The sequence below is a fragment of the Sceloporus occidentalis genome, unplaced genomic scaffold, assembly GCF_023333645.1.
Source record: "Sceloporus occidentalis isolate IW3139 unplaced genomic scaffold, rSceOcc1.0.p SCAF_459, whole genome shotgun sequence".
Lineage (NCBI taxonomy): Eukaryota > Metazoa > Chordata > Lepidosauria > Squamata > Phrynosomatidae > Sceloporus > Sceloporus occidentalis.
The window spans coordinates 31,078-45,655 of NW_028317439.1; the positions used below are offsets into that span (position 1 = coordinate 31,078).

General features: G+C 39.8%; 1 protein-coding gene across 1 annotated transcript; it reads left to right on the top strand.

Annotated features, from left to right (window-relative positions):
- Positions 1–3,271: 3,271 nt before the first annotated feature.
- On the top strand, positions 3,272–8,621 carry LOC149271818 (basic leucine zipper transcriptional factor ATF-like 3). The gene is made up of 3 exons (XM_089507116.1): positions 3,272–3,358; positions 6,073–6,177; positions 8,433–8,621. The coding sequence occupies exons 1-3, from the start codon at positions 3,272–3,274 to the stop codon at positions 8,619–8,621; spliced, it is 381 nt and encodes a 126-aa protein (XP_089363242.1).
- The last annotated feature ends 5,957 nt before the right edge of the window (positions 8,622–14,578 follow it).

The following is a 14,578-nucleotide window of genomic DNA, read 5'->3' on the forward strand; positions in this document are numbered from 1 at the left end:
TCCGTAGTTCTACCTGTTTTTCTCAGGGTTGGATCTTAAGAGCCAGCATCCTTTTGGATCCCGGTCCCTTTGTCATGTGTTTCTTTGTGTATTATTTTGTCCCAATAAATTTCCTTCCCTGCTGCCGGATCGCTCCATGAGGGCGAGTGTCCATTGTTTACCCCTTTAATGCTGTGATTGCTGCATTTTAGGGGTTACATCTAAGCTTGTGAGAATTAAATCACAGTCAATGTCTTGCTCCTATGGAGCCCCCGGTGCCTTACGCTATCTGCAAACCGCTAACCTAGGAATAAGCTGTTAGGCTAATTATTTGAGTGCTAGTTGGTTCTGAGACACTTAAAACATTTGAAAAGTTAGCCTTAAACCCAGGATAGGAAGAGAGACCAAAAACAAGTAATAAACTGCCCCCAAACCCCGGTCCTGCCTGCTCGGGAGAGGTGGGAGATTGTTTACTTGTGCTTTATTTCTTATTATCCCAAGATGTGCCTGACATTATGATTTGGGAGTCTTCTGTGACCCTGTAATGTGCCATCCAGTCTACATGCTCAGGAGAAGTGGGAGATGATAGTTTTATGGGGTTAAGTTGAAATATGGGACCTTTACCATCTCTCGCATGACATGAGACATGGTCCCAGTAAAGCAGTAAAGTTTGAAAACACAGACGCACATGTTCCAGTTTTGACCCCACAATGTCTGAGAAACATGGCTGAGCCATGTGGGGGTTTGCTGTATTCGGGGGATGTTGCTGAATACAAATCACAAGTTGTTTCAATAATTTTGCATAGCCAGGGAAAGAAATGTACTGAAATAGTGTGTTTGTTTATATAATATGTTTATTTAAAATGAAAAAATAAATGGTACTGGAATGCTTAGGACAGAATGGTGTTAGCAATAAAACAGGAATCAGAGAAATAAATGGTTGGAAAAAAACCAAAATAAATGCACTTTCAGATTATTGAGTAAATGTTTACTCAAGCTTGAAAGAGGTTAAGCACGATTGTAACATATTTGGAAGAGAAGTCATCAACGGTAATGATGTCTCTCCGGGTTTCACCACCAGAAAACCCCGGGTCGCTGTAGAGGTGTTCTGACACGTCCTACACTCCATTTCCCCCTTAAACAGCGGGGTCTCCCACGATGTCAGTGGGAACACTTCTGACATCAGCGGGAACGCCACTGACATCAGCGGGACTTCCTGCCCGCATCCCGCAAGTGGAGGCTCTGGGTAGCCGGAGCCATAAAGATCCCAGGTATACTAATGAAGAAACTTAGGGAGGTCATCCATTCTATGAGCAGAGCAGCGAGAAGCCTGATGGACCCTGCCGCTTTGAATAAATGTAACTTTATTGGCACATATGGAGTAGACAATAAATAAGGAATGCATAGGTTCTGCACCAATATAATATTAAGCACCAGAGCTGGACTGGTGGCAACAGGGAGTCCCTTTAAGGCCAGTCAGTCTGATAATATTATTGCGGCCGTTGGCTTGATATTCGTGGCCGCATGCAACGTTTTTATGCTTACAACAGCGCAGTGAGCAGCATTATGAGTTATGAGTGTTTGTCACTGCCGGCCAGGTGCCCAACGGGGATTTGCCCCATGTGCCAGGTGGCCTGTCCGGGCATGTTAAGCACAGGCTCACTTTTTTGAATGCCCTTACTTCTTGGAACCTGTGATGGTGTGGAGCGGGCTTCTCCTCCAACCAACTGTGGCCAATACAGCCAGGTTAACATGTAAATTATATTCGTAATCTGTGTACCCACAACATGTATTGTTTTTTATAAATGGAACCTCTTTATGATATGATTTTATAATAGAAATATTCATAAAGGGAAAAAAAAACACATTTTCACAATTTCTTTTGTAATATTCGGTACCCAACTTAACTCGGTAAAGAAAATTCCCCCAAACTATATTAATTTACTCGTTCTGATTTGGAAAACACCTAGTTTGAAGTTGTTTCACCTATTCCGAGCTGCCAATTGAGTGCGGTATTTACCTAATTCTAAGCACACTGGACCACTTGCCAGTTATGCTACAAACCTAACGTTAAGACCCCCAGATTAAAAAACATAAAATCACTGGCCCGCTCCATGCTAACAAAAATGGTATAGTGGCACTTAGAGCAAACATCTTTTCAATACCGGTGTCCTTCTGGTTCCATTGTGTATGGTCTGTTTGGGGTCTCCGATGACCCTCCTATGAAGATGATCACACATGATCACAGCATAATCTGGAAATAAGTTTTCCATAGCTTTGCTTCCAAGTCAAATAATTTATAATGGAATACAAAGGTCATTTTAAACTCATCACAGTAGAAATCTCAAAATAAAAAAAACATAATTGCCATTGGCAAAATATGCAAAAAATATATATACATTTGTCTTTTACTAGGGATATGTTGCTGAATATAAATTAGCAATTTTCTTAAGAAATCCTAAGCAAAATAAGGAAAAATATTTTTTCAAATATTAAACATTTTAACCAATATTGTGCTATGTGTATCACTGATTCAAATGAAATCCATATTTGTCTATATATATATATATATATATATACCGGTATATATACTGTATGTAAATATATATATATAGTTTGTACACAACAATACAACAATATGGTAAAAGTGACAAAAAAGCTCATGAATTTGGTCATGGAACAGTTAAACAATGTGATTCATAAAAATGACCCATCTCATGCTAACGGGTAAAACGAATATCCCTCCCCAGTGCTAATTATCGGCAATGTACCGAACTCTCAGTTCCCTCGTCACCAGAAATTTCGAGCTGTGGTTTTCTTTTTTTTTTTTCTTGCAAGTTTCCTCCTAAGTTAGACTCAGCGCTTCCACGTGACTTACTTGAAATGAAATGCATGGACCATTCCAAGAAGAAGAAGAAGCAACCGCAGAGATAAAGCAAGGTCTTCAGGAGAACCTCTGATACTTTGTATCACCTGAACCCTGTCTGCAACCTGGTGGTTCAGACCTGAGGACAAGCATCTCTCCTACAATCTACTACAGCTTCAAACTAGGGTAACACACTAACTGATCCCACCAAACCGGGGACCGGGTTTAGTACTGTTCTGCTCATTGTCTGCCGTTTGGACCAGGTGACTTGACTTTTAAAACCTGGACTAGAATGAACACTGTGATGTGTGCCGAGTAGAACGGTTTCTTCTGACCCTCCCTGAAGACGCCTTTAACATCCGTGCCACCGCTGACTCCTTCCAAGCCATGTATTTGTTCTCCTGCTGAGGTCCACAAGCAGACGGGATGTCAGGGAGGTCGCCTTCCACCAGCAGCGCCTTACACCGGAGTGCGCACAACACCTCTGGATCAGAGGCGGATGCCCTGTCTCAGGTACGGTGACCCTATATTACACTGCAAAGGGATGGTATCTGGGGATTGGACTTTTGATGCGTGTAAGTATTTGCCACACAAAGCTGACAATCTAATTGATCGAATCACTAGGAGCGGCTCAACGCTTTGCCTAATTAATAAATAAATCCTTTTATTTGGGGTTTTTGGAACTCAGAACTGGTAGATGGACCACTCAGGATTTCGGTGATTTAAACAGATGGGGTTGGTAACACCTGAAATGTTTTTTAGGCCGGTTCTGTTTGTGTAACTTTATTATTGTAATCCGGGTAGAGGTTTATGAAAGGCATTTTTTCACTTACTCTGCTGAATTTAACACTTTATAACTAAATCCGGCCTCCCTAGTAATGTTGAATCATGTAAAAATCTGCATCTTCTTTTTTCATTTGGCTGTTCCTTTGGGCCGACTTTGTCCCACTCTCCCTAAAGGGAGACTCGAGCACTTTTTATGCACTTTAATGCATATGATAGCTGTATGGTCCCTTTAAATTTTCATGGTGCCCCCTAACAAGTGCATGGGGGGATTGCAGCTGTGAAGAAAGCACTCCCATTGATCAGTGAAAAGAATCATTTGACGGAGGAGGAAGGAGCTGCAGCTTCCATCTCAGGCAGATCCTTTTTTCTGTTGAAGTAATACATATTAAAGTATTCACAGAGCGTTAGGGTCACTTTAACAGGCGTTCTTCTTTAGTGGGGACGTTAAACCGATGGTTAGGCTATTAGGGTGCTTGCTTTAGAGACCACCCCATGAGCCGGCTTGTATTTAAGAGGAGACGATGGTTGCAGTCACATCTTTTCTCCTAGATCCGGCCGTGAGACAGAAGACGCTACCGCCTGAAATGAGTAAGAAAACGATAAAAGAAATAGAAACCAAAAATAAGCATTCTAACATTCTAATAATGATTTCTGTAGCTTCTCCACTCTCTGCCAGTGAGCACCAGAAACAATTAACTGTTCGATTAAATAACGGTTCCGGCATTCATTAGTACCAGGAATGTTTCTCATGCTGCATTTGGTTATAAAAGTGTTAAATTCAGCAAAGTAACTGCACTCTAAATTTGCCCCGTTGGGACATTGTGACTGTGGGAAGCAGGCCAAATGGCTAGTTGCCATCCACGCCCTACACTCACCTTATCTGCCACTCCAGCTGGATATGTCCAGCCGCATATTACATTGTAGCGGGCAGCAGATCCATCCGTCGGCGGCCTCCATGTCATCAGACGGCCACTGGCCGTAAAGTGACAGCGTGATCACCAGTTTGGTGGGAAGTGATACCAATGTGCTCCATACGCTCAAAAAATAACAGTGGTGCTATTCCGTATACATTGTACTGGACTAGGTGCTTGGAAATGCTAGATCAACAGTTATTACGTACGATAAAACACTGATTGGGTGCTTCAAGCACCCAATCAGTGTTGAGAATCGGCATCCAACGGAGGAGGTAAATGCGTAATTATGTTTTATTTTTTATCCTTAAAGAACGCATATAAGTACTCATAAAGTACTTTCATATAATTATTTTTTGGTAAGGCTGTCAGAGACAATAAACTGTCCTTTTCACCGCAGGTCTGCAGCTGAAATAAGTGTCGTTGTACGATGTTGTATGTTCAGCTTTTACCTTTCTACTTTTGTATCCACACAAACCACACAGAAAAATGTCATATCCTTTGACACGTCGGTTTTGCGGAACCTTTTTAAATGAGCACAATTGTGAGTTTCCCGAGAAATACTCTTGTTAACTCTTAAGGGGACACTCGATGTCCCATGCAGCCTCACCGACAAAGAATGCACATAAAAAGACTTTATTTACAATAAAAAATCTATGTCCGTTAAATCCCCACGCATGTGTCTAGCCGGCTTATATGTTAATACTAGTCCATAAAAAATCCACACAAGGAGGCTAATAACTTATTTTTTTAACACAGTTTTTTATTTTTGGGGGAGGGGGGATTTAAGGAGACTTGCGCTGGATGGACCGATAAGAAATGTTTCAGAGAATGTGTATCTGGAAAACAACCATGAAAAACAACACACCCCTAATTAATGAACCTTTTATCAGACACATGTTTATTGCCCCTTCATATCTGTCGTAAGGGCAAAGTTGGGATTGATAAGATCGGTCTGAAAGCTGGCCGGGGCAGCCCCATGAGAAAGGAAAAGAAAGGAACAGACATGATCAACGCTTTGGGTTTGTAAAAATAATTGCGTTGTGAGCCCCTTCTTTGTTTATGTGGATCTGCGCATGCTTGTAAAAAGTGTAGGTGTGAACCAGAACAAGCCATCATTGAAAATACCTTTTCCTCGGGGGTTCCAAGAGCACCTTTCCTAGGGGGGAAATGCTCTGTTGAAAGGTGTTGATGTAAACCAGAACAACCCATCACTAAAAATTCCAAGAGTAGTAAGAGCCAGCGTTGGCTTGAGTGAGTCTGAAACCCAATATCTGCTGCCGCTCATAAAAGAGGAAAGACTGGACCGGAACCAAGCCAAAAACTCAAACTCCTGGCACTCATAGCGTTGCAATGACACCAGTTGCATATGAAATATATTTAAATTGTTGGTTGCACTTGAGATATTTTTTCTCAAAAAAAGTCCAGAAAACAGAAAGCATTCTTTTTTTCTATCCAGCAAGTCCAAATGGGGTCTTGCATTTTCTAAGCTCACTTATTGTTTGTAAGTACATATGTTCTCTTTTTCAGGGTTCAGATATAAGTGACAGGAAGGTACGACGGAGAGAAAAGAATAGGGTAGCAGCCCAGAGAAGTCGCAGGAAACAAACTCAGAAAGCAGACAAATTGCACGAGGTAAAGCTCAACGTTCCAAACCTGAAGGTCGAACCAAGACTAGGTTCACCTTATTTAACCAAGCTGGGCTCTGGCTCTTCACCGTTACTCTGATGTGATTAATGCTCACTTTTCCCTGCTCGGGTATCACTTGAGCTTCAGTTGAGAGACAGAAAGGTATCTGCCCTCTTGTAAGATGTGATTAGCATTTCCAAATTATGATCCACGCACTCCTCAGGGCATTCCCACCAGTATATGGTGCCTTACAGGAGCTCTTGTCTTGACTTCTGGATGTGCCAGATATTGGTCCAGTCTGGGTGGCTGTCCTGGTCATATTTCCATACTTCCATATTTGTGTCTGTAAAGTAGGGATTCATAATATTGTCCAACTTCTATGTCTGGAATTCCACCTAAATGAAGCCCTGCTACTGCCAAGGTTGACATTCCTGAAACATGTGATGGTCAACTCTATCGTTCTGCTGGGATACATTGTGCCAATTTTCTGGCCAGCAGCAAGGCATGAAAATCAGCCAAAATAAGTTGGAGGAGAACAAAGTCCTTCTCCTTCTTTTTGGTTTAAAGGTTAAACGGGTGAGAAATCTAAAGCTTGGTTTGGAAACCCAACCATCTCGTCTTGGTTTAGTGACAATGTATTGCGGTTTGGACTCATTTCTCATGAGGTGCATTGACAAGGCTGTGGACTTATGTGCTTTGGCCAAAACGTATTACTAAAGCCTCGTGTTTATTGAAGGTATCGGGTCGTGTTGGTTGAAAGGTTTGGACACAACATTCCTCTCCCGAATTATTCACCACACTGTAATTGCAAAATTGCATAATCACGTGCAGATTTGGATGTTCAGCCACACACTGCAGTGCCTGACCTGCTGCTAGAGCGGCAGATCAGGTAACTATGGGCATACCTGGGAACGCTCTGGGTTTAACCCGGAGATTGCCGGGTGAGCGCTACTCCTCCGGTTCTCCGGGTCAAGACCCGAATTCTCCGGGTTGCGGGAGCGGGGTCTTGACACGTGGGGGAGTTTCCTGCTGCCATCAGAGGGAACTCCCCCGATGTCAACGGGGCTGCCAAACGATGTCAGTGTGTAGTCCTGGCCGCGTCCCGCAAGGGAAGGCTCCGGGTAGCCGGAGCCGAGAAGTTCCCAGGTATGAGTATGGGGCACTGTTGGCCATCGGCCCACCAGGCATTCACCCAGTGTGCCAGATGCCCAATCGAGGCCTGATTCTCCTGTATCATTCAACAGTCCTTTACTCTGTTAAATATTTAATATAGAAACCTATACAATTATCTATTGTGCCTATTAATATGTTTAAAGGAAGAACTTTCATTTATTTATAAAGCACAAATAGCGCTGTTACAGTAGGGTGACTGTAAAAATTACCGGTACCTATAACTTAATCTATAAAATGAACAATAATCCGGACAGGTTAAGGCATACTGGTACGGAGGAAGAAAAGACGAGTGTTCTTGTGAGATCGCTGTCATTATTGTAGCGCTAATGAACAAGGCATATACAGTATACGGTAAACAACTCAACAGACGGCCGCTTCATCGCCTGTCCTACGGTGCGTCCTCGCTCAGGAGCGTCTCAAGTCTTATCTCATGTTTTATTGTATGTCTTTCAATATGTGTAATTATTTGTGCTAAGACCATTGCAGGCATTGCACCTTTTTTTATGATCCAGATTTATTGAACCAATTTCACGACGCAATATTCGCTTTGCTTCTGTAAACTAAAACCTTAGTCTAAGACGCTTCTGCAATTATTTTCTCCCATTCCTTTTTTCATTTAACCTGAAAACACACATTTACTTTAACGAGACGTGAGAAGGTTCTTGTTTTGTAGGAGCCGTGTGTGTAGGAACGTCAGATATCTCTTCCACAAATCAAACCACAATGACTACAACGACAGCTTGTCCTGTGTCCCTGCGTGAGAAATTCTGGTGAAAGCGAAACTAAAAGACTTCGTAGAAACAATGAATCACTATAAACAAGAGACTCCAACCCGAGCTGGCAAATTCAGCTTCTTACTATTCCATTTTTACCATCAGCTAGGGTTTAGCCAAACAGAGTTTTAGTCCAAAAAAAAAAAAAAAAAGACTAAAGTTTGCCAGGTTTGGGCAAATGGTTCCTGGCTACTTATTTTCCAACAGAATTTTACTTACTATGAGTAACAATTGTCTGATGCTCAAAAGATTAAGGAATCGTGTAAATGATTAAATACTGTTAGAAACATTCTAAATTGTGTTTTTTTTTGGCAGGAATATGAATGTCTTGAACAGGAGAATGTATCACTGAAAAAGGAGATTGGGAAGCTCACTGATGAATTAAAACATTTGAGTCAAATCCTGAAAGATCATGAACAAATTTGTCCTTTCCTTCACTGTCCCGTGAACTATGTGACCGTGCCCAGAATATCAGAAGCTGTTGCAACGTGCCTGCCACGATGATATTTGGTTCCATGTCAGGCCAACGATGCCACATGACGCGTCGCCACAGTCCATGGAGGAATATCCAGGAATGAAATGTTCCATGAGGTTCACTTTATAGAATTTGTCAGAAATATCTGCTTTATGGCAGATAAGAGAAAAGTTCCATTCACTCTAAGCTTCTCTTAAGGACTCAGTGATTAGATTTGCCTGAAAAACAGATGTTACCAACTTCTCGATGATCACTCACAAGGTCTTGAGTGTTTATTCCATCTTCTTCTTCATGGAGTATAACGTACATTACAGTGAATACACATATAAAGTTGAGCTTCCATGCCAATGTGCCAGCTCAAATTGTTATTTTTTTATACGTTTTTGTCTAACTTTGCATTGGCCGTTGATAGCCCTCGTTAAATACCCAAGAACCTGCACTTGGTGTGCTCCACAAAGGAGCATGACCTATTAGCAACAGGTGTTTTAATGGCACACCACGGCACTAACAGACAATCTTTGGGAAGCCATAGCACCGATCACATGTTCATTTTTTCGCATTTGCTACTTATAGTTTCCAGATTCCTATTCCCACCATTTGTGACAGATGCTCTAAGACACTGTTGAGTAATGGCCCAAAATCGGTTGACCTGGTACCATTACTTTAGGAAAACCTCTACTAATTGTACACGGTATAGAAACCTACATAAATATCTGTATTTACCAAAGTGGTGTGTTCCTCATCAAAATGATAAAAGATTTAATCGTATTTATCATGTCTACTTAAAGAAATAGTCATGTTTCCACAACTGATGGACCATGCCTGAGTGATTTTCAACATGGCCGCACTAAGTTGATGACCTTTGCTCGTTCTGGTCACATCATGGTCATCATAACAGATGAAGGACATTATTTAAAGTCGTAATGTGCCCCCGATACACAATACCTGAAAACATAACATGATTCTTGGAGGCTCTTCAACATTCATCCGACCAAAGCGTGTAAAATATGTCATATGCACCTTTTTACTTGACAGACAAGACTGGTATATAATTATGGGCTTGTTGTTTTCTGGTTTTGTTAAATAATAATGATAATAATAATGATAATAATAATAATAATATCCTTCCTGAAAACATATCAGCATCATTACAAGCATTTAGCAAACACAGTTTTACAGTCATGAATAATATGTGCGATATTAACCGTTTAATATTAATTACTCTTTGAAGAAAATGAGCCTGGTCGGAAAAAAGGAGTTAATAAGAAGCAGATTACCTAGAATTCACAGAGCAAATAACCGTAACACGGAAATCAGTTTCATTTCCTTGTTGCTTTCACGCTGACCACAATTTTTGACAAATGACTGGTGCTGTTACAGGGTGATCAGGCCCCCTGTCACCCTAGGCCTGGGACAGGTCACCCTAGGCCTAAATACGCCACTATCCAATAGGGTTCAGTGTGTCATTGTGTACATGTGTAGTTCTGCAATTAAAATGATATAACTTATTAAACTTGACTACCGTCATTTATAAAAAGGGAAATTAATAAAAGTGCTTTGTATAGAACGTGTTGGTGTGACGGATTCATAATTCATGTTTGTTTACAGGGCCGGCCCGACAATGGAGCCGAGTGGGGCAACCGCTTTTTTTTTTTTTTAAAGCGAAAGAGAGAGAAAGGGGCGCCGAGTGGTTTTCGTTTACCAAGCTGTCAGTACCCGCTCGGCGCCCCTCTCTCTCTCATCTGCGGCGGGTCTCCCTGTTCGGTCTCGGTGCCGTCTTGTAATGCTGAGTGCCGGAAGATTTCCGGCGTTCAGATTACAAGCCGGCACCGAGACCGAACAGGGAGACTCGCCGCAGGACTGCTGAAAGGTAAGTACAAGAAGGGGGGCGGCAAGGACGGAGGGAGAGGAAGGGTAGATAAGGGGGGGCGGCAGGGACGGAGGGAGAGGAAGGGTAGATAAGGGGGGGCGGCATTTTAAAATTCGCCCCAGGCGGCATTTTGTCTTGGGCCGGCCCTGTTTATTTACTAAGCTGCAGATTGGGAAAGCACCAAATAAACCTCAGTTTATTTATCATCTTCTGGTCTGTGTTTTGGGTAACTGGAAATCCAAGGCTGTGGAAAATGTTCTCCTATCGCTTCCATGAGCACAAACAACAGGATCCTTATTTATTATATTAAGGAAAAGAAGAAACATGAGTCTCTAATTGGTTCCCATCATATCCTTTTGGATATGAGCAAATGACCTGTGTTGCAAAGCCTATTGTCTGCTCTATACGTTCATTAACACCAAATCATATTTACGTATTATGTTTAATAGGATGTATGATAAATCCAGATTTCTAGAGGGTGAAAAGGGTCAAAGGTACAATATGTATCGGATTGTGTTTTGTAGAGGCCATGTGTAACCTCTTGTGTGGTCTGCAGGTACATCATTTTATTTTTCTTTAAAGGAAAAGGGTGATTTACATCTGAAGTTACCAGCATAGACCTCAGTTTGCACACCTTCTGATGTCGGGCTCAAGGATATGACATCATACCCTGGCCAACATCAGGCAGTGAAAGAACGCAGAGGAGGAATCAATAGCGGGGAGGTCTCCAATGACGGCTTAATAGACCTGTCTGTTGTTTATAGGGCCCAAGTTATAGCAGTTATGAGCCCCATATGTAAGTATGGTGGACCCTGGTCAGCAGTCCCTTTTGCCCTACATTAAAGAGGACCCTGACTATAAAAAGCTAAAACATCTGGAGGCTTTAGGTAATTGTGATAAAATCAGCACTTTTCTGTTTTCAGATTAGATGTTGCCTTCAAATCTCATAGTGAAAATAGGAAAGTAGAAAGTAATCATGAAAACATCTTCCATTTGTAAAAATGCAACACATTACACTGATCAACGTGTCACTAATTCTTGTCCTCCCAATGTTCTCCTTTATCTTGGAACACCAGGCTTCAGACATGGATTCAATCATAACCCAAGTAAATGAGCAGATAACCAGAATAAACAGATAATGTGGCTAAAAACATACATCAAAAACATAAAGGGACTTTTGACATATGTACAATATTTTAAGGAGTTATAATACATTTGGACTTAGTTTATTCTCTTTTGGACTTACTAAAAAAGACAGAATCTACATCAATAACAAGGTAGATTGTACAGTTTTTAGACTGATGCCCACAAAAAATTGAATTGTGCAGTAGTGATCATTTATATTGCAATTATTAATGTTTTAGGAACATATTGTTTGACAAAATAATGGGTGAAACGGGTAGGTTGGGGGAAATTTTAACACACATGGGTTAGACATACGGCTCCCAACTACAGCGATGACCCTGTTGGACTGTTTTAACCCATGAAGTACTAGATTTGTCATTGGTCCGCTACATACATCTTTTCATGACATACATGGTATGTCATTGGTCACAAAGGGGTTAATACAATTTTAACACTTTATCATTTCATAAAATCTTTTGTTATTACTTTACCCAGCAGACTGTAATATATATATTTTTTTGCTTGCCATTTAGAAGGCAGTTATATTTGAAAATAAGAAAGACATTTTCCATGAGCACGTTTCTCAGAAACTATAATGATCGCCTATACATCCTAAATTGACGAAAACCTTGACGGTTAGCCCCAAAGAGTATCACTAAATCAATAATAGTTTCATATTTAGTAACTGATTACTGTGAACTCACAGCTACTCAGATTCTTTGTAATTTTACATCAGGTACAAATCAAATCAATTAATCAAATTTGAACAAAGCAGTAGAAAAATGAGAAATAACAAAGAAAAATGGATACTTTAAAAAGTTTAAAGAGCAGAGTTCAACATTTTTCAATTTTAATACCACCCTTTAGATATATTTGATAGACATAAAATGTGATTATAGTTTTGAAGTGATTTCAAACTTGAAATAAAAAAAACTCCAAAAAAATACCAATTTATATCTGTTAAAGGTTGTATTAAGATCCAGAAATGTTATTCTTTTTTGTATATTTATAGATAACATTATGTTACTTAACCCCTCTGAACAGAGATCTTTGAGTCGCGCTAAAGTAAAAATTATTCATTTTTCATTAAGGCACAGCACTGTGTACATCATGGTGCCATATAAATATACAATATACAAATATACAATATAAGTATACAATAATAATGCATACTGCAACAAAAATAATCAAATCTTACTTGTACCCAGGCTGATACAGCCACTAACTGTTATTCATTGGTTTTATTTTTTATTCTATTTATTATATCTTTTTTTGAATATTCTCTGTAATCAAAACATTTTTTTCTGCATTTTTTAATTGGATTATCTAGCATACAGAGCGAATCACAATGACGTGATGGCACGGAAGGTCCTACTTCTCCTGCCTTTCTGGTATTTTGAGCTGTTATCAGATATTACATCAGTTTCAAATTCTCCGTCAGATGATTCACTTTCAGAAATTCATTTTCAGATCTCTCGCAATTCAGTATTTTTTTTATGTTTTTTACACAGTTTTTGTAAAATTAATAGGAATTTGGCTCTAACCGCGCAAAGCCAGTGCAATACCACGACATTATCGTAAAAGAAAAAAAATATAGATTTTAAATTCTATAAACTGCATTATTAAAATGTTAGGGAAATTGGATTATAAATATATAAAAATATTTAATTAAAAAAAGATCAAACTTTTGTCTCAAACCGTCTTTTAAATTAAACAATATATACAGTATATAAAATAATCATTCTATATGCAAGTTGAGTGGAGGTAAATAATAAGTTACTGCCCAAGAGAGGTTTGTCTAGTAAGAACGAAGGGGTTCTGAAACATTTGTCAAAGAAAAATAAAAAATAAAATAATATGTTTATTCACAGTATTGCTAATAATAGATTGATTTTTAAAACAGCCTTAAAAACCTTTAGATTTCAATCATCAAAGATTAAAAATCTTTTTAAGAAAATGGGTTTATTTTTCAAAACTGTTCAGCAATTTTTAAAAGCTTTTTGACTACAATCTATTGCATGCCTCTAGTACTTTATTTACCATTGCCAGCATGCACGTGCCATCACGTTGGCTACACATTTTTGTGACTTTATAAAAGTTAGTTTTTTTGGTACAAATGCTATTGTGGGGTTATGTGACCTGTAAGTAACTATTATTATTATTTTTTAAAGGGAAGGTTAGATTTTATGGAGTTTGGTAAGATAAATTAGAGTGAAATGTTGTTGTTGTTTTGTGTAGATATATGAAAAACACGAACTCCTCTGGCAGGTTGGTTAATAGATATTTTTATTATTGTAGGGCATTCGCTCATAGAATTTCATAGAAGAGATGATTTTTGGACATTCCCTGATTGATTTTTGTTTGTCGCCTTTATAATGGGGACATTCCATCTCACGTTCTTAGTACTGAAACTGGCTATTGATACATTCTACACAGACCTTTATATTACTAGCAGGTGTTTGAGTTAAAAAAACTATAGCCAGAGACTATAGATAGCTCTTGCATGGGCAACGGCTACAAGGAGAGTGAGGGTATTGAAGGGGAGGACGCTGCCCACCCATCCATTAATAATGTGTTCCCCTTCAAAAACACAGGGCAGGTAATCTTTAAATCCTTGATGAGTAGCATACGCATAGTGGCCGTCGGCAGGGTACGATAAGGGACAACTCCAGCGAGCGGGTCCAGGGCGGCAGGAACCCAGGGGGCGATCAAGACTTTTTTTTTACTTTTGTAATTCAAAGTTTTTATAAAGTTAGGCACAGACATTGTTCAGACATGGCAGACATTTTCACAATTGCTGGACTCAGTTAAGGACACTATAATTGTTAAAAAAGTAGTCCCCCTGGGTTAAAAATTGTGCTAGAGTGAATCATTATTTCCCCTGTAGGCAGTCAAAGTAATGGATAGACTGTCAAAATACACACACACATATCCACTGCCTTACAAATGCCTGCCCATACAAAGCACACGCCTGCTCATCCACACACATGT